The sequence below is a fragment of the Anopheles cruzii genome, chromosome 2 (genome assembly GCF_943734635.1).
Source record: "Anopheles cruzii chromosome 2, idAnoCruzAS_RS32_06, whole genome shotgun sequence".
Taxonomy (NCBI): Eukaryota; Metazoa; Arthropoda; class Insecta; order Diptera; family Culicidae; genus Anopheles; species Anopheles cruzii.
Window position 1 is genome coordinate 57,461,855 of NC_069144.1, and position 21,009 is coordinate 57,482,863.

A 21,009-nucleotide genomic window follows, 5' to 3' on the forward strand; every position below is an offset into this window, starting at 1 on the left:
CAGGAAGCTCCGCAAACGATGCAAATGCCCGCACATGCGTCGTGCGCACGTGCGGCCATACTTCGCCTACAAATCGGTCTGTCAATGTTCGTGTGGCCATCGGTCCCACTTGGTTTCGGTCGATGGCCAACCGAGCCCTCGGGGCCCCGTATTGTATCGGTATCACTCGTACCGTGCGGGTTGCCCTTCACAGGAACCCGTGGGCGGATTGTCCGCCGTGTGCAGTTTTATTCCTTTCAGTCTTCCGTTTGCAGTCGTCCGATCCCGCAAAAGGATGCAGGGTTTCGGCCGCACTCACCTGGAACCAATCCTCGCACCGTAGTGTGCAGCGTAGACGGGCCATGGGTCACACGCGGCCTGCAATCGCCACACACTCCCGGTCACCCGCGACGCAACCGTTGCGATCGTTGGCCCTAGGTTGGCGATTTTAGCACACTGCACAAACCATGCCCGTTGTGGCCGGGTGCGGTGCAAAAAAACATGGCGACCGCCAACGTCGAGATCCAAGTGTGCTATTGTTTCAGTGTTTCGCGGCCACGACGTTGTCGGCTGATGTCCGACGGGGGTGTACGAGGCAATGATGTGACCACCACCGCTTGCACTAGAAGCATCATCACCTGAAGGCCGGAAAGCTCTCCGTAGAACGAAATTCAGCCCGGATGTGGGGTCTGTGTGTGTTCGACGATGTGGCGACAACAAAAGTAGTCTAGCCACGTGAAAAGGCCACCCGCGTGGGGTGTCCGTTGGTCTTCGGTGGTTAAAAAATCGATAAGCGAAAGTGTCGACCGTATCGTGAGTGTTGTTCGGTGTGTGTAGTTTAGCAGGAAATGGCGAGCCCGTGCCACTAACGCCCGCTCTAGTATTAAACATATCCTCCACAATTTGTGTTTCGATTTTAATGCAAATATTACTGCCCGCCCGCGTGTGTGTCTGTGTGCTCGTAAAACGAAACACTTCCGCTGGTAAACAAGTGCCAAAGAAAACACAAAGAAAAATGCTCTGCCGAATCAACGCGCCAGATTACACTTCCTGCCTGCCTAGAGGCAATCGATTCTTGGCGAAGAGAGGCAAAAATCAGCAGTCGCAGCAGCCGGCGACACATTAGGTAGGCGCCGTACTAGTATTGGTGCAGCAACCGTATTGAACAGCCGCCGAGATGAATCCCGACCGGAACAGCCGGAAGTATCGTTCCGGAAATAATCTGTACAGCGATGACGAGCTGGAATTATCGTCGGTAAGTTGAGCGAGGGGCCAGCGGTGGATCCGAAGCTCCAATTTATGCAATCGATACGGACGGACCTTCGGGATCGGGGAAGTGGCAGTTATTATCAAAACTCAATTTGCCAATCGTCGTCGGCGGCGGCACGCGACGACCGGGCTGACGCTGCTGCGTGGTTTCTTTGTTCGCGCAAAAGACACGCGGGCGGGCGCGTCTCAGACGATGGCGAGTCGCGGTTCGTTCGTAACGCTGTTTCTACGCTGATGTCATGCACTTTTTAGTATCTGCCTGTCCGGGGAATGGTAGCCCATTAGTATGCCGCTGATGCCGCCACCGTAAGACGGCCAAGCGTAAAACAACGGCACGGGAGGCGTCGAGACGAACATTATTAACATTTTTGTTTGAAAACTCACCACTCTGTTTGTAATTGAAAAATAGAATAATCTAGTAGTCTTCTTGGAATGAGAACTCATCACCCGTCTTCTGGTTCGTAGAAGGCTGTGAGATTTAAAGAAAGTTCAAATTTACTTGGTAGCTCTGAAAGGCAAAACGCGTGAGCCTGTGTTCACACCATCGGCAGCAATCCAGATCCGGATTTTCCATCATCATTATCTGTCGCCTTTTGGGGCACGCCCGCCCGAACCTCTACACCGTGACACCATGGTTTATTACAAAAAATCCAGAGTACAAATTGCTGGCTGAGTCGTGTAGCACAGCCCATCAGCAGATTATATCCGGAGCTAAGGCCGGAGAAGTCATATTGCCATCCTCCTCCCGTAATACCTGTTAGCGATAAAACCTGCCATGTGCGCTTCATGAAACCATAAAAAAAACCGGAGCCAGATTGGGGGTGCCCATTTTAATAAAGCCAGACAGTCAATGCCTTTCATACCCCACGATGGAAGATTGAAAATATTCGCGCACACGGCGGAGATTGAAAAGGACTAGTTTTGTTGCCACCTTGCCATTCGGATTAATGTTTCGCGTCCTAGCGTCTGGGCCGGGTATTCACATACAGTCGCACCTCGATACTTGTCTTGAACATGCATCTCATCCTTCAGACGCCCCTCTTTTGGTTTGTTGATTTATCCAAGAGCTTGTCGAGACCGGCGTTTGCAGTCGCCAAATCTAGGCGCCAAGAGGGTGGCCATTCTGCGGTCGAAGTCGTTTCCCGAGCCTGCCAGCCAGTGTAGAGGTTGACTTCTTTCCCGGGACCAACCTCCCGAGGCTAAGGCTTCTGCGTGTAAGGATGAGAATAAGCCATAGACGGTACCGTGGAACGTTGCTTTCACGTGACACATGAATTGGCGGTTCCGAAAACAGACGGAAAGTATTACTAGCAAGGGCTCACGTGGCGTGGCCTCACTGTCGTGTTCGTGTGGGTTCTCCGCTGTCGTTTAGGGAGATTAGCTCAAAAAGGATAAGTGAAAGACAAGGGGCGACAAGAATTAAGGAAATCGATCCATTATGAAACGGCCTGCACGAGGGGAGATAGTAAATTAGGGAACCTCGAGAAAGCCCCAGATGGCCTACGTTATAGTGCTGTACGTTTCAATGACAAACTATTCTAGTTCTCGGGTTTTTTGAACTGAATTCTCCCGTGGTTTTGATTATCTGAGGCCAATGTTTCGCCACCAACAAGTTTGTTCTTGTGCTGCACTACTATTCAATTCACGAAGCTGGCCAAAGAAGGAACTTTTTACAAAAAACAGTCTTCAAACATCCTGACGATGGGGCGACCTCAGACTACTCAAAGACACTTCACACTTCAAGTGGTAACCACCATAAAAGGACGCGACCCGGACACCCATTGCTGACAAAAGAAAGTGTGCGACAAACGAGAAAATGCCCTCTGCTTAGCCTTTTCACAAGCCGAAACTCGTTCATGTTCCGTTCGCTGGAGAAAACCCAGCATCAGCATTGTCCGCTGGTCTCCCCGCTCGACTCGAGCATTTTTTAGATGGGATCTTCTCCACAATGGACGGCGCGCGTCGTCGCGTGTGTGCATTGAAGTTGCACTCGGTGCATCTCTTACAACCTGTAGGAATGTGACACTAAACTGTGGAAGGAAACAAAGGCGGGCCGGAAAACCCACAGCACATTAGTTGATTAAAATCGCAAGAGCTTTCGCCACGGAGAACCGCTTTTTGTGCCATTACACCGTGTTCCGTACTGGGCCACTTAAGCCACTGAGACATACCCTTGGCCACTGTTTGTTAACCGGCATGTATTTTCTCTCCCGCCACGGTCGCACACAAAGTCGCAGGTGCTGGAGAAGGTAAAGCCGGACAGGGTAACGTCGACGAAACCGGATGAAGATCGGCGCCGGCGGACGATCATCGTCGAGAAGAAGAACGGTTCGTACGGCTTCACGCTGCAGAGCTACGGGATCCACTACCGGAAGGAGCAGGAGGTGGAAGTGATCACGTACGTGGACTACGTCGAGTACGATGGGCCGGCGTACCGGGCCGGGATGCGCGAGGGCGACGTGATCCTGTCGATCAACGGCTACGACATGGAAAAGACCGAGCACAAGGATCTGGTCAACTTTATCAAAAACTGTGATAATCGGATGCGAATGGTGGTGCTGTTTGAGGACTGCTGCCGCAAGGTATGACCCGCGGATCGCCAGGTCTTTTCTTCCCGGTTGCTTTACTGATCCCTGTTTCTTTTGCCACTTCCAGGTCGAGCTGCATCTCAAGTACATTCAGCTGCAGGATCTGCTCAAGTGTAAGATGGCCGATCTGGAGCGCGTTTGTCTGCGGGAGCGCGAACTACTCGAGGGCAAGTGGAAAACCCACAGTTTACCGGCGCGAAAGAAGGCCACGGTGGCCGCTGGCGACGGAGACGCTGATCCGGGTTCGACCACCGACGTCGAGAGTGGATCGGGTCCCTCGTTCTGTCGGCCGGCTTCGTCGACGGAGGATGTGAAGAAATTGCTGCGCCAAAAGACGTACATTGTGCCACCGCCGGCCCAGTTCATGTTGGCCTATCATGTAAGAGAGGGAATCATACTCCGTTCAGCCGATCCAAACTAACCGATCGCGAACTTCCTTCCCCTTCGCAGTGCCTGGACAGTAACTATCGGTACGTGATACATCCTTCCCAAGCGACCGGTAGCGATGGCGGCAACGAATATTCCACAGTGCACTCAAACCCCTCCAGCTGTGCTCCTAATGCTCAGACGACTAAACTGTGTAAGGATCACGCCCAGCACATGATGCGGGGATCATCGCTGGACAGCGCGGCGGCGGGCTGCAAGCAGCAGCAGCAGCAACAGTCGGGAGCATCGCCAACGAAAAGTCTTCACAACTACGACACCAAAGGCTCGAAGGGTTCCTCGGGTCGGCGGGGCCATTTGCACGGACACTCGTGCAACCCGTGCATCGGGCACTTGCTGCGCGGCAGCGGCGGCGACAAGCAGCGCGGCGCCGACAAGGACAACACCAGCCTCGATGCGTACGATCTTGCGAGTCCGTGCTGCGATCCGCAGTGCGTGCCGTCGCGGCGCAAATCGAAACACCATAAAGATCATCACCATCACAAACACAAACACCGGGACCGGGACCGGGACGCGAAGGATGGCGGCAAGGATCGCATCCCGCGCCCCAAGTCCCAGCCCCACATTTCACCGCAGTCCCAGCCTAGCTATCTCTATCGCCATAAAGATAAGCACGTAAGTTTCGATCCCCATCCGTAGCTCGCATCGAACCTTCGGGCGGACTCGCGGGAAGCTCGCGCGATTAAAGGTGTGTTTAAAGGAGTGTTTGGTCACGGCAGACCTTTCAATCGAGTTGCTTCCTTCGAGTTTCCGTTCGTCTGCCAGCTCACTCATATGACACACGTTTGTATTTTGAAGCTAGCCGAATCGAATCCGCTCATGTGCGTTTTTTGCTTCCATTTTCCACCACCGGTGCCCCGCATCGTGTTCCGTTCCCATTCGCTTCCCACTGCCCGCCCTTTTGCCGGTTGCACGCGTCCCTTTTCCCCCCCGCAGGATCATCACCATTCGAAGGTGTATGACCTAAACGCTAGTCTCGCCAGCCACTGTAGTCTTCATTCGTGCACCTCGAGTGAGTTCAACGCGGCGGGCGAAAACCCGTCGCCCGCCTCATACAGCACCTCGATCAGTACCGACACGCTCTACTGGGAGCCCCACAGTGAGTCCACGACGGCTTCCGGTTCCGGTTCGCTGCATAAAAAACCTCCGGCCGGTGGTGGTGTTGGGACCGGAGCAAGTGCCGTCGGTCGTCCGCCGCATACCCATCAGCATCACTACTACATCCAGAAGTATGTCCACCCGCAGCACCTGCTGGGGGCTCCACACCAACAGCAGCAACAGCCGCAGCCGCAGCAACAGCAACAGCAGCAACAGCTTGCCATCTACTCGGTGCCACCGATGGCACCGGTGCACAAACCGAAATCCTGGGACAATTTGGCCATGAAGGGATACGGTGGGTATGGGTACGGGTACGGCTACCTGGAGGTCGGCGGAGCGGGAGGAGCGGCCAAGACGGGCCACATGCCACCGACGCAAACGCGCACCCAAACGACGATCACCATCCAGCACCGGAACTCGATCCCGAAGAAGAACGGTTACGAGCGGTACTCGGCCGCGTTTTTGGACGTGGAAAACTATGCACCGCCTCCGACGCAGTTCCTGCACGAAACACTCACCACGACCACCACAACGATCACGACCAAATCGACCGAGAACCTGCTGGCCGCGTACAACCGGTCCGAATCAAGCCTGTCGCAGTGCGAGTGTCTCGAAACGGTTCCACTAGTACCCGGCGGGTCGAGTGGTGCCGCTGCTGCCGGTGTCTGCGGTGGTGGCTGTTCCACCGGCAAAGGTACTGCCGCCGGTGCGCTCGAGATCGTGCACGATAAATCCGGCTACTACTCTAGTCTCGCTGGCGGCGGCGGTTCCGGAAGTTCCGGAGCCTCCGGTAGTGGAGGGAAAAAGTCCATTTCTAGTCTCACGGAAATTGCCCGCCTCTAGGGCGGGCATCCGACGCTCCCCTGCACACAGGGGAGAAGGAGGTCCAAGTTGCAGTTCGTAAGCTTGTCCCGGCCAGCAAATACTTAGATAGTAGACCACGGCGGGCGCCGAGGTTACTTTCGGCTGCTCGTGTGTGTTACACCTACCTAGTGACGACAGGCTTTCATGGTTCCTGATTGCAGCTCCCTCGCGCGATATTAACAGTATGAATTCCACTCAATGCTCAGTTCCCTCAACATATAAAAGGGGAAGGTGCTTCCGTCGTTTATGATACTTCCAATGTTCTAATTACTGTAGACCAGTGCACCGTTTATGTGGCAAGCAGGAAAGAAATGTACTAGCGTCCGAGAAACGTAACGGAACGGAGCATGGATCTAGCCAAAAACTGAAGCCAAAACCACTAAGCGGCACGACAAGCTATTGCTCAGCTCTGTAGGGAGAGAGGAGGTAGTGTTCCAAACAAGGCTCCGAGGATAAAAACTTAACCATTTTGACTGGCAACGTGCTCTACTTAGCGTCCATTCGGTTGGTTGCTGCCAAAGCTGCCACAATCCGTCGGCTCAGAGAAGACATTCCACAGGGACGACGGCAGAAGAGTTTGTCGTGATGTGTAAGTGTTTAGAATGAGATTATAAATACATGCATTTTCTTGAGGACAAAACTCCGTTTTGTTGCTGTTGCTTTCCCGAAAGAGAAAAAAAAGGAACATTCCACCAGCGTGTAAGATTCGAACGGAATGAGAAACAGTTAAATTTATTAGTTACGTTTAAATAGTTTAACAAGTATTTTTGCATTCGTTACGGTTTGATAAATTACGGCTCTTTCGACTGACAATTTATGGTAAATACTTCCCTTCTTCCCACCTCACTGTTATGCTTTTTAGCATAATGTTTCGACGGTTTTTTTTTCGAGGAGCAAAACGAGTTCGTAGCGATCGATCGAGATGTCTAATAACTTGTTGCGTAGGATAAAAAGTGTACTTTTAGGGTTTTAAGGCTAGAGAGATAATTGCTTTAGTCGTAGAGTACGCTCCGAACAGAGTTAAGGTCTGCTTTTCGTGTCCTAACATGCTAGTTGCTGTACGAGATTTCGATTCAACCATTTTTTCGTAGAGCTAAAAGTTTGGTGTTTCGTTGGCTTCATTTCGCTTATTAGTTTCGATGGAAGGCAAGAATGAGATTGATTTGTGTGTTACTCCCTACAAACTATTCGCTGTTTTTACGTTAAATCGTTTGGTAAATCTATTTTTTAGGTTCATAAATTAACGAGTGGAAAAATGCGTCTCTTTTTACGGTTAATTCTGAGTTCACGGTCACAGTGCTATTCGCTTGGGCGGTGCTCACTTCGTTTGTATTAATGAGTTTTAAATATCGCTTACACATTTTAATGAGTTGATCGCGGCCCACCAGAGCTGAGGGCGCGGTTTAGTTTATCGAGATGGAGCAATCGTTAGTGACCGAAGGTTTGAAAGGCTTTTTCTTATTTTGGTCCAAAGTGTTCGCGTATATCTAAGATAGGTTTGGTGTTTATGTTATTATCATTATGATGACGCACAAAGTGCCGTTCCTTTGGCCTAATTTCTGCTCCCTTCCGGTACCGTGGCAAGGGTCTATTCACTCCGTTTTTAATAAGGCTTCCGCTTAACACGGGTCGCTACTACTACGGGCCTACTAAGCAATCAAATAGCGAGATGCTAACGAGATCACAGACGACAGACACATGTTCCGAGTGCTTCTCGTGGCACAGTGACGACATACTTAATGGGGCCAAAAGCTGTAAGTAAAATGTACTCCACCAAGATTGACCGGTCGGTTACTTCTTTCCTATCGGTCACGGGAACGGAATGTTGCACAGCCTGCTTATCGTTGTAATCCTAGTATGCTATTCATTTGAAGAGAAGTACAGCTTGAACCGGGGAACAGAACCGAACTGAGACGAAATATTGTTGGCCCTCAAACGCAGCAAAAGAGCAGTCCGCACAGGTACTCGACGACGCAGGCAAACGGCGAACCGTACCGCCGTCATTCGAAGTGAATCCGGTTCCAGCGCTCCTGATTGTGCGCCAGGAAGCGCACCGAGTCGCGGCTGCCGGAGTCGTCGAGAAAGTTGTTCGGCGTGCTGGTGACGATTTTGCAGTGGTACTTTTTCGAAAACTTTGACAGCACGTACTTCCGGAAGTTGAGCTTCGGTTTGATCGACCGAAGGTTGAACCGTTTCCGCTGGAATTTGGGCTTCCGCACGGAAGAGATGGACTCACTGCACGGTGACGATGAGCCGCTCCCGATGAGCTCTGGCTGCCGGATGGCCAGCGAACCGGGCACAAAGTTCGTGTCCGGCGAGGTGGCGGTCGGCTGACCCACGAAATGATTGTCAAATTGTAGCTCCCGGCGGACGGATGAATGCTGGGTGCGGCGAGGCAAGGAGCTATCGAAACCGAAACTGGACCACGCCGTTCCGTAGGCGTTTGATGGCTGAGCGGTTTCTTCGATCAGATTATGCTGCGAGCCACTGGCCGTCGGGCCCGTCGTAATACGGTTCATGTTGCGTAAGGCCGTCTTCAGTAGTGGAGAAGGTTTCGTCAACTGCATCACGCTACCGCCACCAGCACCGTATCGGGTGCCGCTGGTACTGAGCTCGTCGAAAAGCTCACTCAACCCGGGCGAACACGGAACGCACCGGATGCTCGGTTCGGCCGCCAACTTCCGGGCCAAACTGTTCTCCTTTTCGATGGCCTGCCACTTGTGCAGACATTCGCGGCTGTGACTATTCATGATGTGCTTCGGAAGGGCCGAAATGTAGTAAAACAACGCACCACAGTACGGGCAGATGTTGCTCTCGCAGAACCGTATGCTGGCGTCCGGTGATTTGACGATTCGCTCCAGATCCCGGTCGTGTTGTTTCAGCAGATGGTGCTTCAGTGTAAATTCGAACAAATACTCGTCGGCACAGAACGGGCAGTGGAAGTACTTGGAGGTGGTCAGCAGAATTTTTACAATGTTTTTTACCAGCAGGTGCTTGTGCTTGTGGCACTCGTTTTCGGTGCTAGATGACTCCATTTGACCGTCCGTCACAGGACTCGTCGCAAAAAGACTCAACCGTAGTTGGCTTCACCGGGTTCACCGTTCGAAGAGAAAGTGGTACAACGAAAGCAACGGTTCGTCAAATCGATCAAAGTGTGCCAAGTGCGGGCTCAGGGCTCAAGTTTAACACTGAAATTAGGCAAAAACAGCAAAACGGCAAACCGTGTGTTACGACGATCAGCCTTGACCGGATAGAAAGAGGCTCCTTAGCAGAACCGAAGGACCAACCATTAAAGCGGTGTGTGCGCGGTGTTCTGCAGGCTAGATTGATGCTGGTGGACGGGATAACCGCGGTCAAAGGAGCCGAAAACTGAATGGAAAACACGGACAGCAATTTCGAACGGAAAAACCAAACGACAGCAACCAAACGAACTACAAAATGCTTCCTTTTCCTTCTGCGCCACACATTTCACTGCAGCGCGCAGACACGGAGAAACGGATTACGTGCGACATTCGTTCCCAAACTGCCCGGTTTTACCCATGGATTGGGTAGTGCACTTTGTTTAAAAAAGGAAGAAAACACACTAACTTTAAGGCCTTCAAACTGTAGTTGTTACAATTTATGAAAGGACGACAATTTATGATGCGAGAAAGTTCAATGAATGGAAACAAGTGAATGTGTACCCGTTGCACTTTGGGAACCACTGGACTGAGGCGCACCGCAACGGTCGCTGAGTGACTCTGAGCGCTTCATTGACAGGTTGCCTTTTCATTGACAGTTTACTTTCGCGCAAGAAAGAGAGAGAAAACAATCATAAAGCTGAAAAGTTATTCGTTTCAACTATTAATTTGCCTCTAAATTTAAGAAATTACTGAAAGTTTTGTTTGCAATATGATGTTACATTTGTGTGGCCGTTTCATTTGTGGTTGCCTTGTCTCTAAGAATGATCTTGCAGGACATCTTAAAATATTAGAAATAAACCAAAATGACAATTACAAACAAATAATTTCACACTACAAGCAGTTTTGTTCTCTCCTACCTTTCCTCCTGTATTTATTTATTTTCATAAACCGCAGACACACAGCCACAGAGGACATTGTTGCCGTTGGCCTACGATAGCAAGTTCTTTATCGAGTAGATGTTTTTCGCTCGTTTCGCTTTCAATTGTTCCTTCTCTGTCCTCCTCCTTCAATGCAACGATCGCACACGGTTTGTCCGATCACACGACACACGACACACTTTTCGTTCCAGCAGACTACAGACAATCGGCTTTGATCTACTCCAGCTGGAACTCGTAGTACGAAGAATCAAATACCTGAACACGCACGAATCCGTCCTCTCCGCCGGTGGTGAAACTCTTGCCATCCGGGTGGAAGGCCAAACTGTTGATGGGTCCAAAGTGGCCCTTGACACGTGCAAACTCCTCCTCGTACACGAGATGGAAGAAGCGGGAATCGAACTTGCCGGCCTGCGTCGAGGTCGTCGTTACCTCCATCGCATCTTGGCCACCGCCGAGTGCGACGTGTTCGTACAGGGGACTGATCGAGGCCGAGTTTACGGGCCGTTCGGTTTTGTACGTCTTCAGGCACATCAGCGAGTCCGAGTCGAACAGTTTGGCCGTGGTGTCCTTGGACGAGGAGATGAACATCGTACCATCGCTTGCCATCTGCATGTCGGTGATGCTGGCCGTGTGATCGTTGACCGAGTTCAGCTCCTTCACCGCACGCAAGTCCCAGATGCGAATCGACCCGTTTTCGTGCCCTGTTATGACGGTTTCATCGAGTGCACCCCACAGCATGGCCGTGATTTTGCTCTGCTGCTCGCCCATCGTCAGCTTCAGCACCGGATCGGCGCTGCTGATGCTGGAGTCAATGTTCCGCACGTCGATAATGAACAACTCGCTCTGCTGCTGCATGGATCGATCGGTCGAGTACGAGGCCTGGTTGCCGGAGTAGCTGAAGTTGCACGTACGCACGGGCGAAACGCAGGGGATCGTTCCGAGCGATTTACCCGTTTCCACATCCCACAAGCTAAAACACGAAAGCGAAGGGGATTAACATCAACGGCATAAAATCCAGTGTGGTGGCCAACATACAATGTTTTCATGTCACCGGCACCGGTAATGAGCCGAGTCGTCGTCCAGTCCACGTCCACACACCAGACCGCTCCGATGTGCCCATTGTACGTTCCGAGACGCTCACCGTTCAGCGAATACCAAACACTGGGACTGCTATCCTTGGCGGAGGAGAAAATCAGATCGCCCTCCCGGTTGTACTTGATCTGCGTGATCGCCCGCACGTGTCCCTGCAGCATCAGCGGTTTCTGGAAAGGAAGCGTTGTTCGTTTCATTACTCACACTCCGGTTTATTTTCTCCCTTTTTGCAGAACAACACTTTGTGAGGTTAGGATACATATAACAGACGAGCGAATGATTGTCTACACTGCAAGCGACCCGGTTCCGTGTCACAAATTATTTCTGCCTTTGATTGACGATCGAACGAAACTTACCATCTTGATTCCTTACTCCTTATTCCTTTGATTCCGTGGAATAAATCGCGGACGGCGAGGTGATCCGTGAAACGCAAACTGCAAAAAGGGATTCCGATCTGGCAAACAGTCCACCTGTCAAAGCAAGCGCTCACGCAACCGAGGCACTCATTGTCGCTGTCAGTGGACTGTGTCAAAAACGGTAGCTCAGTAGCTCAGTTTTCCCCCACAGGTGAGCGCTGTCAAAATAATACAGCTTGTAAGGAAAAGCGTGCAAAGAAAGCAACAATTGCTCTGGTTTCGAAGGTTCCGAAACCCTGGTACAGAAAAAAGTTTGTTGTTCCGCGAAAGTGCAGCTGCATTGCGTGTCGTGTCCTATTTATTATTAGATGTGTCCAAACACCTCGATGCATTTAGACGGGTAACGTTATCCTCCGCTGGGCGAGCAAACACTTACCGTGCAAACCGTGTGTTGATGTTTTGCTGCAAACCTCCCGTTTCGCCTTTTGGTATCGATTTTCCATCCACAACCTGGTGGTGAAAGGACATTTCTAGCGAAGGAAAACGGGTTCGTGCACCGGGTTTGTCTGGCTGTCTAGGTGACGAGGTGTTACGGAAGCCAACCAAACTATCTGCCTCCCCTCGGCCGGAGCCATCCGGAGCCATCGTTCGAAATGTCGCAGGTCAGACAGAAGACTGATGAGACAGAAGACACCTTCGAAACCTGAGCAGCTTACAGTGGGTCCCGTTTTCGTGAAGTGTTTTTGTGTGGCATCACTTCGGACATAATTGCATAATGCAGTCCCCGTAGGAGCACGGCAAAGGATGGAGCGGAAGGATTAGTACCCGCCAGAGGAACACCACCCAGCGGTTCTCCGCAGTGCAAACGCGTAACGAGAATGAAAGCGGCCCGATCAGCTGCCATGCCCCCCCGCACCACCCGCAGTCCTCGCAGTCGTTGCCACAATAATAGTATTAGCAGTGCAAGTAGTCGTAGCAGTAGAAGCGGCAGCAGCAGCAATAGTAGTAGTAACGGTGGCGAAGGGTCCAGCAATCGGAGGTAATCGTCGGATGTGCACAGTTTTGCGTCATAAGCGTTCGGTCGGGCGAGGGAACAAATCGTAGCGTCCGCGAAATGTTTTGTTTGCCGGCGATGAACTGAAGAAGACGTGTTGTCGGTGTTCGGATCACATCGAAGGAAGGCTCGTGTGCTCTCGTGCTGCAACCAGTAAAGTATTACCGTTCAGTGAAATTATTAAAAAAAAGAAGCTCAGTGTTCGCTCAGTGGTAGATGTGCCATTCAGGTGTAGATCCTTGCCTTGCACTGCCTACTATGCGAGAGAGAGTTCGCATCGGATCAGCCCATTAACTGCCGAAAAGATCGCATAGAACCTGAGCAATCCTTCTGCCTTCTCTGGTGTCGTCAAGGAAACACGGCGGTACGGCTTGGTAGGTGCGTGGTGCAGTGCAATGGGTGGCTCCGTTAGTCAGGTGTTCCGTTCTGGCAGCGCGCTGCTCTCGAATCGCGATGGCCACAAGGTTTCCGAAGCGACGGTGGACAAGGTGAACACCATCTTCGACGCGCTCCGAGCCAACCCGAAGATCTCAATCAATCGGCTCGAACCACTTCTGCTTCAAATTCCGAAGGTAGGTGGTCCGCCGGTTCTTGAGCTTCTGTTCTCGGTTCGACATTCATTCTCATCTTCCTTCAAGGACAGCAGCATCGCGATCGCGAAACAGTCAAAAACCGGGCGATCGATTACAATTGTTGGGTGGCCAGCGCTTCGAACCGTGGCGATGTGATTCGCGCCTTTTCGTACGTGCGTCAATCGGCCCCCCCCATCGAAGCGATCTTCCCCATTTAAGAACGTCCCGCGCTGCCTCTATTCTCATCGTCCGTCTCTGTCATGCGCGCGCGTGCTCGCGATCGAGCCCGCGGCCGAGCTGCGCTGTTGCGTGTGAGGCGTGATTTGAATTCCAGCTTATGCTGGGGACGGACGACCCGCCGTTGACGACGCTGGGCGCTTGTCGAGACGAATATGACGCACGCATTAATAACACGGCCTCTTCCAGCATTCATTATCTATCGTGAGCGCGATCGCCACCCAGCCGATCCTCTGCGAAACGAGTTGTGCGCCATATCTCGAGGAAGTTTGCTTCCGTTGTTCGATCTGTTGTCGATGCGGTGTTGATTTTTGTATTTCGCCGGACACACGCTGCACGCTGGGTGGTAGTGGCACAATTTTGCGTCATCGTTATTGCGCGCCCCGCACGAGGCACGAGTGTTCCGTTGGTGGCTTGATTTGTTTGACCAAACGGTTGATCAATGGATGCTATTCATCTCTTTTTCTTGTGAACAATTCCGAAATCCATCCGGTGGATTCTTTGCTTTGGAAAAAGAGCCTCACGAGAAGTTGAAATCGATCGTCGATTGAATGATTTCCAATTGTCTGTTTTGGATTTTAGGCAATTTTAGCGCACAAAACCAACATTGTCCGAAATGTAATGATTGGATTTTCTTTTTTCCACGCGCAGTACGAAAACATCCTCGCCATTCACGATGAAACGGGCTACAATCTGCTGCAGAAAAGTGTAGGACTGAACCACGTCGAACTGGCCAGGTGGCTACTGCAAAGACATCGGCCAGACGTGAACCGGAGTTCGTGTTCGCTGCCACTGCACATCGCGTGCCTCAAAGGGTAAGAAGGTTGCCGGTTGCCGTAAAACGTTTCTCTTTCTACTATCTAATCGATCGATGTCCCCTTGCGCAGCTATGAGGAGTGTGTCGAACTGCTGCTAAAGCACGGGGCCCGGATAGACACGGAGGCGAGAATGTGCTTTCCCGGTGCCCATTCGCACAACTGCGAAGAAAGTGGAAAATATAAGAGTAAGTCCTGTTGAGGGAGGTGTGCCGTTGGCAGTTATTTGTGACCGCTTCTTCTTCCTCGATAGATCAAGGCGATAATGTAGGGGTTTGCGAGCGACCCAACACAAAGCTGCAGAATGCGGTGTGCTACGCGATCGATGGCGATCAGATCAGTGTGCTGAACATGCTGGCACAGAAACTGGAGGAACCGTGGATGCTGTTTCGGGTACGCAAACCGCTGCTGCACATTGCGTGTGAGCGCGGTGCGTGGAAGTGTGTGCAGCATCTGGTGCAGACGCGATCGGACGAGATCAATTTGATCAAGGATGAGTACTACCCGATCCACCAGGCTGTCCTGCATGACGGGCGGTTCCTGGAGCTACTGATACAGCATGGCGCGATCACAACGGTACGGACCTGTACCCAGCAGATGACTCTGTTGCACGTTGGTAAGTGGCACCCTACGCGCGAAGGTGCAGGAGAGCATCGACCTAAAAGGGAGTTTTATTTCGATTGCAACAGTTATACTGGCGGCCAGGAAGTCGGCTGAAGATACCTTAAACACTATCCGCATCCTGCTGGAGAGGGGCTGCAAAGAACTTATCAACAGTCCTGACTCGCTCGGTAACACGCCACTGCATGCCATCATCGTACGATACGCGCTAGAGGAAGCGAGGTAACGATCATCCAGCAGAGCGCACCCGAATGCAGGAGCTAACCTTGTGCCTTGGCCTTGATTTTGCAGATACGGTTACGACAAGTGGAACAAGTGGGACGTGTTGCATCTGGTGCGCTTTCTGCTGCAGAATGGTGCAAAGAGCTCGATCAATCAAAGTGGCAACAGTGCACTGGCGTGCGTTTTCCGCCACATCCGTGACTGGGAGGTTTGCTACGAGTTGCTCAATATGCTTATCAAAGAAGGAGGTAAGTACTGGCCAGCCAGCGATGATGTGGCGTGAATGTTGAAACATGCGCGTATTTGTATCCCCGCAGGTGACCCAAACATCGTCGGTAGAGATGGTTCCGTCCCGATTATGGTTTGCCTGGTGCCGCTGATCAACAAGGATCCGCTGCACCACTTTACACACTCAATGAAGGTAAGAAGGCAAGAGAGGGGCAATCGATGAGAAGTTGTACGGCTTCGGGTTGGCCAATGGACTTAATTACGAAATCGATTCCGCAGGTCTGCTACCTGAACTGCATCCGGATACTGCTGCAGAACGGGGCGAACCCGAACTGCTCGTACCGTTCCAATCTGACGCCACTGCACGTGCTGATCTTTACCGTGTCGGAGAACTTTACGCTCAACTGTGATGGCCAGAAGCGGGCCAATTTCGATTTTATCAAAAACATTCTCCTGCTGCTGCTGCAGTACGGGCTCGACTGCAACATCACCTCGCAGCACATCCTGCAGTCGGTGATCGACATGATCGTGAACGTGCGCACCTGTCCGGACATCCTGTGCGTTTACGAGCTGCTGCTGCTGCTGATGCAGTACGGCATCGATCCGAACATATCGCTCAGCTTCAAGCTGATGATGAACGGGGCCAGCAGCAGCAACTTGTCGATCATTTTCGTAAACGATTTCATCAACTTTGGTGGCGGCCTGAGGGGCGGAGCGCCCGCCGGTGCGGTTGTGGCCGAGGTCGTTGGCGCAGGGCCATCTACCGGAGCTGCTGGCACCACATCGGGAGGACCTGGTGGTGGTGTGAATACCGGTGCCGGCGGTTCGGGTGGAGCGGGCGGAGCTAGCAGTAGTGGTACTGTGGGTAGCTCATCGTCCAGCGGCGGCACGGCCGGACCCGGAACGTCGTCGGGTGGCGCCACGAATGGCGCCAACGAAAATCTGCGCAATTCGTTCCGCCAGAACGCTCGCAACTATCTGCTGTTCTACTACATTATGCTGCTCACGCGCAAGGAGTTCATACTGCTCGACAGCGAGCAAACGTATCAGCGCATCATCTATCTGTTCTACTACTCGATGAAGCACGACACGCTGTTCAACTGCCTGAAATCGCTGCACAACCTGTTCATCGCCCAGGTGCCCCACAAGTCGATCGACAATCTGCGCCATCTGATCATCAGCCTGTACAAGAAACCGCGCAGCCTGAAGCAGCTGTGTCGCGTCTGCATCTACGACAGTCTCGGGAAGAAGCTTGCACCGAACATCAACCGTCTCAATCTGCCCGGCCCGCTCAAGGAGTACGTCATGAACTTTGACACGTAAAACGGGTCACCGGGCGGCTCACTCACTGATTCACTCCAAGATCTCCAAGATAGTGTGCACCTGCGAATGGGTTGCGATCTTCCGTTCATTTCTCTGTTGCGTTCCGTTGCGAAAGGGCCACGAACGAAGGACCGGTTTTCAGATGCTAACTAGATAGACAACTAAGACCCCGCTAGCGTGCGTGAACTGTACTTGACCCTATACTTTGGGCACGTGTGTTTGCAGTGTTTTGTGTGTTTTATAAAATATCGTTTCATTAAGGTTTGATTTTGCTTTGTTTTTAGCTCAGTTTTGCGCGATGCATATTGATGCTATGGCGGCATTTACGAACGATGTGGCTATTAGCGTCTAAGTTACAGGAATTCATTCCTCAATAAATACAAAATTTCCCCTTTTTAGTTCTGCCACTGATTTAGATACTAAATGTCTCTGCTCCGGCTTAAGGCATCAACAAATCTACCCAAAGTATCGGCCGACGGTGCGTGAGCGTCCCACAACCGTACGACATTCAAAGGCCGCGCTACGTATAAATATTAACTACTAACTAGGACTTAGGGTAACGAACGGCACCCCCTGTAGGCGGCCACTACGACGGGGATGGCACTGAATTTCACCGAGTCATAACCCACGTGTTTATGTGCATACTGTAAATACGGCGTTGCGGCGCGGTAAGAACATCACGCATTGCTAGTTCGGAGTGGCGCGGTGTGTTCTTAATGTGACGCGATACTGAGTTAGATATGATAACGAAATAAGCATCTTATACAAACTAACGACCGCCGCCAGCCAGCGAGGAGTCGGGTCGGAGGGCTGTGGAACGAACAAAGTATGAACCATTTATGAACTACGAAGAAAACCTAACCAAACGGATCCGCCACCGAGCCGGTAGTGATCCATCGGGAAGGAACGTAAAAGACAAGCTCTTCTATTCACCGCTGCTAAATGTTAAACCCGAATTTCAATTTACCAACGCGACTGAACCGAGAACCGAACAAACCTTTGCAGTAGTAACCGGACGTCGAACCACAAGATGTAAGAGAATGTTGTATTTGCGTGCGAATGTAAAAATGTTAGCGTATCATCCGGCAAAACCCGTCTGTCGAGCCCGTATCGAACGGAATCTGGTGCTGGAGGCGGTGTAAGAGAGTAATAAAGTTGTTGAAAATGTGAACTGCCTTTGTTTTATCTATCATCGGGACGCGAGACCTTTACTACTCCACTTCCACTTCTTAGCTTAGCGACGACGACGAACCACCTGGGAACCGGCTATCGCAGCTTGATGCCTGTAACTTTGTTCTTGAATCAGTTGGCTGTGTAATTGGAAAAAGGCATTATCCACTTGCTTGCAGTGAATGGGCTGCTACTTTCCAGTACCTGGCCTAATGGTCAACTTCGAGCCCGAAACGAACCCTCTTTCTCTGTAATCCACTTAATAATGGAGGAAGGGTTTACGATTACAGAGATTGGAAACAACTTTAAACCGGGCCGTCGTGAAACAGATATTGAACAAAACCTAAAATCATTATCCTTCGGTACGCTTTTAGAACCCTTTGAACGGCTTTCGTCGGTGTCGAATATGGGCTGCTTTGTTGGTTCGGTTATAAAATTAGCAAACTGGCAATTTTCAACTTAATGGAACAGTCGGCTGCTTTCCATTGACGTTAATTAGAGTTCTTAAACACCGGTGGAACCGGTGACAATGAGTCAATCAGCTTAATTGTTAGAAGGGTTACGACGACACGCGTCCATCACGCGGCCAGCGCACGCGGGTACTCACTCAACCGAAAAAGCCGATTACGGCATTTACAACAAAACACCTAAATGAATGTATCGAAACTGAGTTCACAAAGCGAATCCACGGAGCAAGTTGCTCCAATATGGAACGGTTATTGACGGGAGCTTTATAGCATCGTTTAATACGACACCATAGTTCAGTTACGTTCAGTACAACTAGAAAATATAAAGAAATTGAACCATTTTATTTTACCATCACCGGCTGGAACCTGCGACCTTTTAAACTACTTAAGCTTACTGTTATTCCTCCACTCAATGTCAGGTGTGTGTTAATAAAAATGCCTTGTGATGTGGAAGAATTTACGGTGCTGTCGCGGTGCTGCAGGGTTCTGCTGCACCGCCGAACTGACCTTGTAAAACAAAATCTTGACAGAAAGTTCCTGGTTCTGTTCGGCACAGCGTGATTTAGAACCGCACGGGTAAAAAATCCTTGGAAAATCTACGACCCAGCCAAAAGCGTGAGTACGCAAACCTTCATAACCATAACCCGCTAAATGTGGACTACACCGGTTCGTTTTGGGAGGAAATGCGCACTGCAACCGACATGCCTGGGAGGGATGGCTATGTTTCGGCAATGACGGCAACCGGCGGGCCACCAGTTTTTGCCAAAGCCATGTGACACGGTCAGGTTCACGGCACTGCACCACTTTCAAGTGCCTGCTGACTGTGATCCGCTCCCACAGCTTCATCGGAACAAGGTCATCGAAACATCGACGGGCGAATTGAGAAACGAGTGAAGGAAAAGATCACAAAACTCACAACGCTTGGGACAGCATGACGCTGGAGGTGGATAAAGGCTTGCAGTTTCGTGGAAAATTCACTACGTTTTGTTGAAAATTATATTTTTTTCCAAATTTGATACTAAACAGTCCGCAAACCTTACTAAACAGTCCAGATTTTACCGCAAAAGAACAAGAAGCATAATGCTAAGAGCGTGTCCTCCCACACGGTCACCACAATCCATGGGAGGGGAGGTCCGTGAGAGGATCGGCGATTGACGATCGACAGCGTAGAAGGTTGCGGGAACCACGGAGAGCAGCCGCAAACCGACCGGGAAACCGGAAGGAAGGGAGGGCCCGCAACGGTCGGTGGCAATTTCGTTCTGTCCTCGAGCAAGACCGCCACCGGTCCAGCGGTTCGGTTCTTGGCACCGGTGTGATCCGGTTGCACGCGCTGATCAGGTGCGCTCGGTTGTTTAATGAGACATTATAGGTGGCTTTCAGGCACTTGGCAATGGGATTAGTTAGTTAGATGCGATGATCTGATTCATTCCAAGTCCGCGCTGCGGGTGTCTTTTTTTCTCTGTTGCTGCACCTTAACCTTATAGACTGTGCGACCGCCAGCTTAGAAGGTAGCGTCATGCGACGCATCCACTTATGCTTCTCCGGCGGAGGCAACATGAAATGAACCTGCAGAGAAGTGCCACCACCGAATTCGCGGGCACGTAAATTGGCACTTTCTATAAAAGGGGCAGTTTACCTTCGACCGGCAGTGAGCGGTGAAGCTGGACGTGATGGGCAGAGGCTACCATAAATTACTCCAGAGCAGCTGCAACGAACGAGCTTTGTGTCCGTTTGTGAGCGATTGTTTCGGTTAGCCCCAAAGACCTTACATGGACCGGTAAAGACCGGTGCGGACCGCCGCATAACCCACTGCATCTGAAAATCCTCGTACAGGAAGCACGGACTTTGGTTGTTCGTTAGCTCGGTTTGTCGAAGTTCTGCCGATCCGTTCCGGTAAGAGGATCCCCGTAGAGTCACAAAGAAAGGATTAGCTTCTGTCCCTCGCCCTAGTCCGATGATTCTGGAGCTTGGGAAAACCGGCGAAAACCCGTAACGCACGGGCCCGTGCTTTAAAAACTGGTCTTGCACGGCGCTTTGGGACGGCTACACTCCAACAAGGAAATCGCGATCGATCAGCGCGCAGCCATGCTTAACACGCGTGCGTCAAGCTCCTTTGTCTCGGGTTGATTTAAGTGGAAAAATGTCAGCCAGCATTTGGGGCCAGCAGTTTTTGGGTGAATGTCTCTCTGGTGTGTTACGTTCATAAAACATTTCGCGGAGGAAACAAATCGACAAGCATTTATAGCCTCCCATTATTCATGGCTTAATGAATGATCGGAGGGTTGTTTGTGATCATGCCGGACACACTGCGGGTCCGGGTTTTGGCACAAAGCCATACGCATTTAGCTAGATTAAACAAGAACTCGTGCTGGACCAGGATCATTGGCACGTGAACCGCACAATCGTGGGTCCGAATAATTGTTTAACAAACACCCGGGTGCGGTTACGTTGCGTTCTTCGCAAGCTTGTGTTCGATTAGCGTAAAAAACACCTTCGAAAGAACCTTTTTACATCGCAATCACTACACACGTGGCGGTGGTACATTAATAG

General features: G+C 51.2%; 4 protein-coding genes across 4 annotated transcripts; 2 read left to right on the forward strand and 2 right to left on the reverse strand.

Moving 5' to 3' along the window:
* The first annotated feature begins 1,156 nt into the window (after positions 1-1,156).
* LOC128278246 (uncharacterized) lies at positions 1,157-6,872 on the forward strand. Its single transcript, XM_053016928.1, has 5 exons — positions 1,157-1,234; positions 3,480-3,830; positions 3,904-4,215; positions 4,287-4,895; positions 5,217-6,872. The coding sequence occupies exons 1-5, from the start codon at positions 1,157-1,159 to the stop codon at positions 6,219-6,221; spliced, it is 2,355 nt and encodes a 784-aa protein (XP_052872888.1). The 3' UTR covers positions 6,222-6,872.
* Positions 6,873-6,986: 114 nt separating this feature from the next.
* On the reverse strand, positions 6,987-9,746 carry LOC128278377 (uncharacterized). The gene is made up of 2 exons (XM_053017102.1): positions 9,530-9,746; positions 6,987-9,430 (listed from the first exon to the last, which is right to left on the reverse strand). Exon 2 carries the CDS (start codon positions 9,275-9,277, stop codon positions 8,243-8,245), a length of 1,035 nt encoding a protein of 344 aa, XP_052873062.1. The 5' UTR covers positions 9,278-9,430; positions 9,530-9,746; the 3' UTR covers positions 6,987-8,242.
* A 508-nt stretch (positions 9,747-10,254) lies between these two features.
* On the reverse strand, positions 10,255-11,861 carry LOC128277609 (eukaryotic translation initiation factor 3 subunit I). Its single transcript, XM_053016090.1, has 3 exons — positions 11,751-11,861; positions 11,338-11,564; positions 10,255-11,272 (listed from the first exon to the last, which is right to left on the reverse strand). The coding sequence occupies exons 1-3, from the start codon at positions 11,751-11,753 to the stop codon at positions 10,519-10,521; spliced, it is 984 nt and encodes a 327-aa protein (XP_052872050.1). The 5' UTR covers positions 11,754-11,861; the 3' UTR covers positions 10,255-10,518.
* A 919-nt stretch (positions 11,862-12,780) lies between these two features.
* On the forward strand, positions 12,781-17,963 carry LOC128269497 (ankyrin-3). Its single transcript, XM_053006978.1, has 9 exons — positions 12,781-12,957; positions 13,040-13,376; positions 14,265-14,428; positions 14,501-14,616; positions 14,682-15,044; positions 15,118-15,271; positions 15,341-15,519; positions 15,589-15,692; positions 15,779-17,963. The coding sequence occupies exons 2-9, from the start codon at positions 13,200-13,202 to the stop codon at positions 16,820-16,822; spliced, it is 2,301 nt and encodes a 766-aa protein (XP_052862938.1). The 5' UTR covers positions 12,781-12,957; positions 13,040-13,199; the 3' UTR covers positions 16,823-17,963.
* The last annotated feature ends 3,046 nt before the right edge of the window (positions 17,964-21,009 follow it).

Coding starts and splice junctions, on each gene's coding strand:
- LOC128277609 (XM_053016090.1), bottom strand. Junction 11,273..11,337: donor GCCGGTGACATGAAAACATT/GTATGTTGGCCA, acceptor TTCGTGTTTTAG/CTTGTGGGATGTGGAAACGG.
- LOC128278246 (XM_053016928.1), top strand. CDS start 1,157: ATGAATCCCGACCGGAACAGCCGGAAGTATCGTTCCGGAAATAATCTG. Junction 3,831..3,903: donor TTGAGGACTGCTGCCGCAAG/GTATGACCCGCG, acceptor TGCCACTTCCAG/GTCGAGCTGCATCTCAAGTA. Junction 4,896..5,216: donor ATCGCCATAAAGATAAGCAC/GTAAGTTTCGAT, acceptor TCCCCCCCGCAG/GATCATCACCATTCGAAGGT.
- LOC128278377 (XM_053017102.1), bottom strand. CDS start 9,277: ATGGAGTCATCTAGCACCGAAAACGAGTGCCACAAGCACAAGCACCTG.
- LOC128269497 (XM_053006978.1), top strand. CDS start 13,200: ATGGGTGGCTCCGTTAGTCAGGTGTTCCGTTCTGGCAGCGCGCTGCTC. Junction 15,272..15,340: donor TACGCGCTAGAGGAAGCGAG/GTAACGATCATC, acceptor TTGATTTTGCAG/ATACGGTTACGACAAGTGGA. Junction 15,520..15,588: donor TATGCTTATCAAAGAAGGAG/GTAAGTACTGGC, acceptor GTATCCCCGCAG/GTGACCCAAACATCGTCGGT.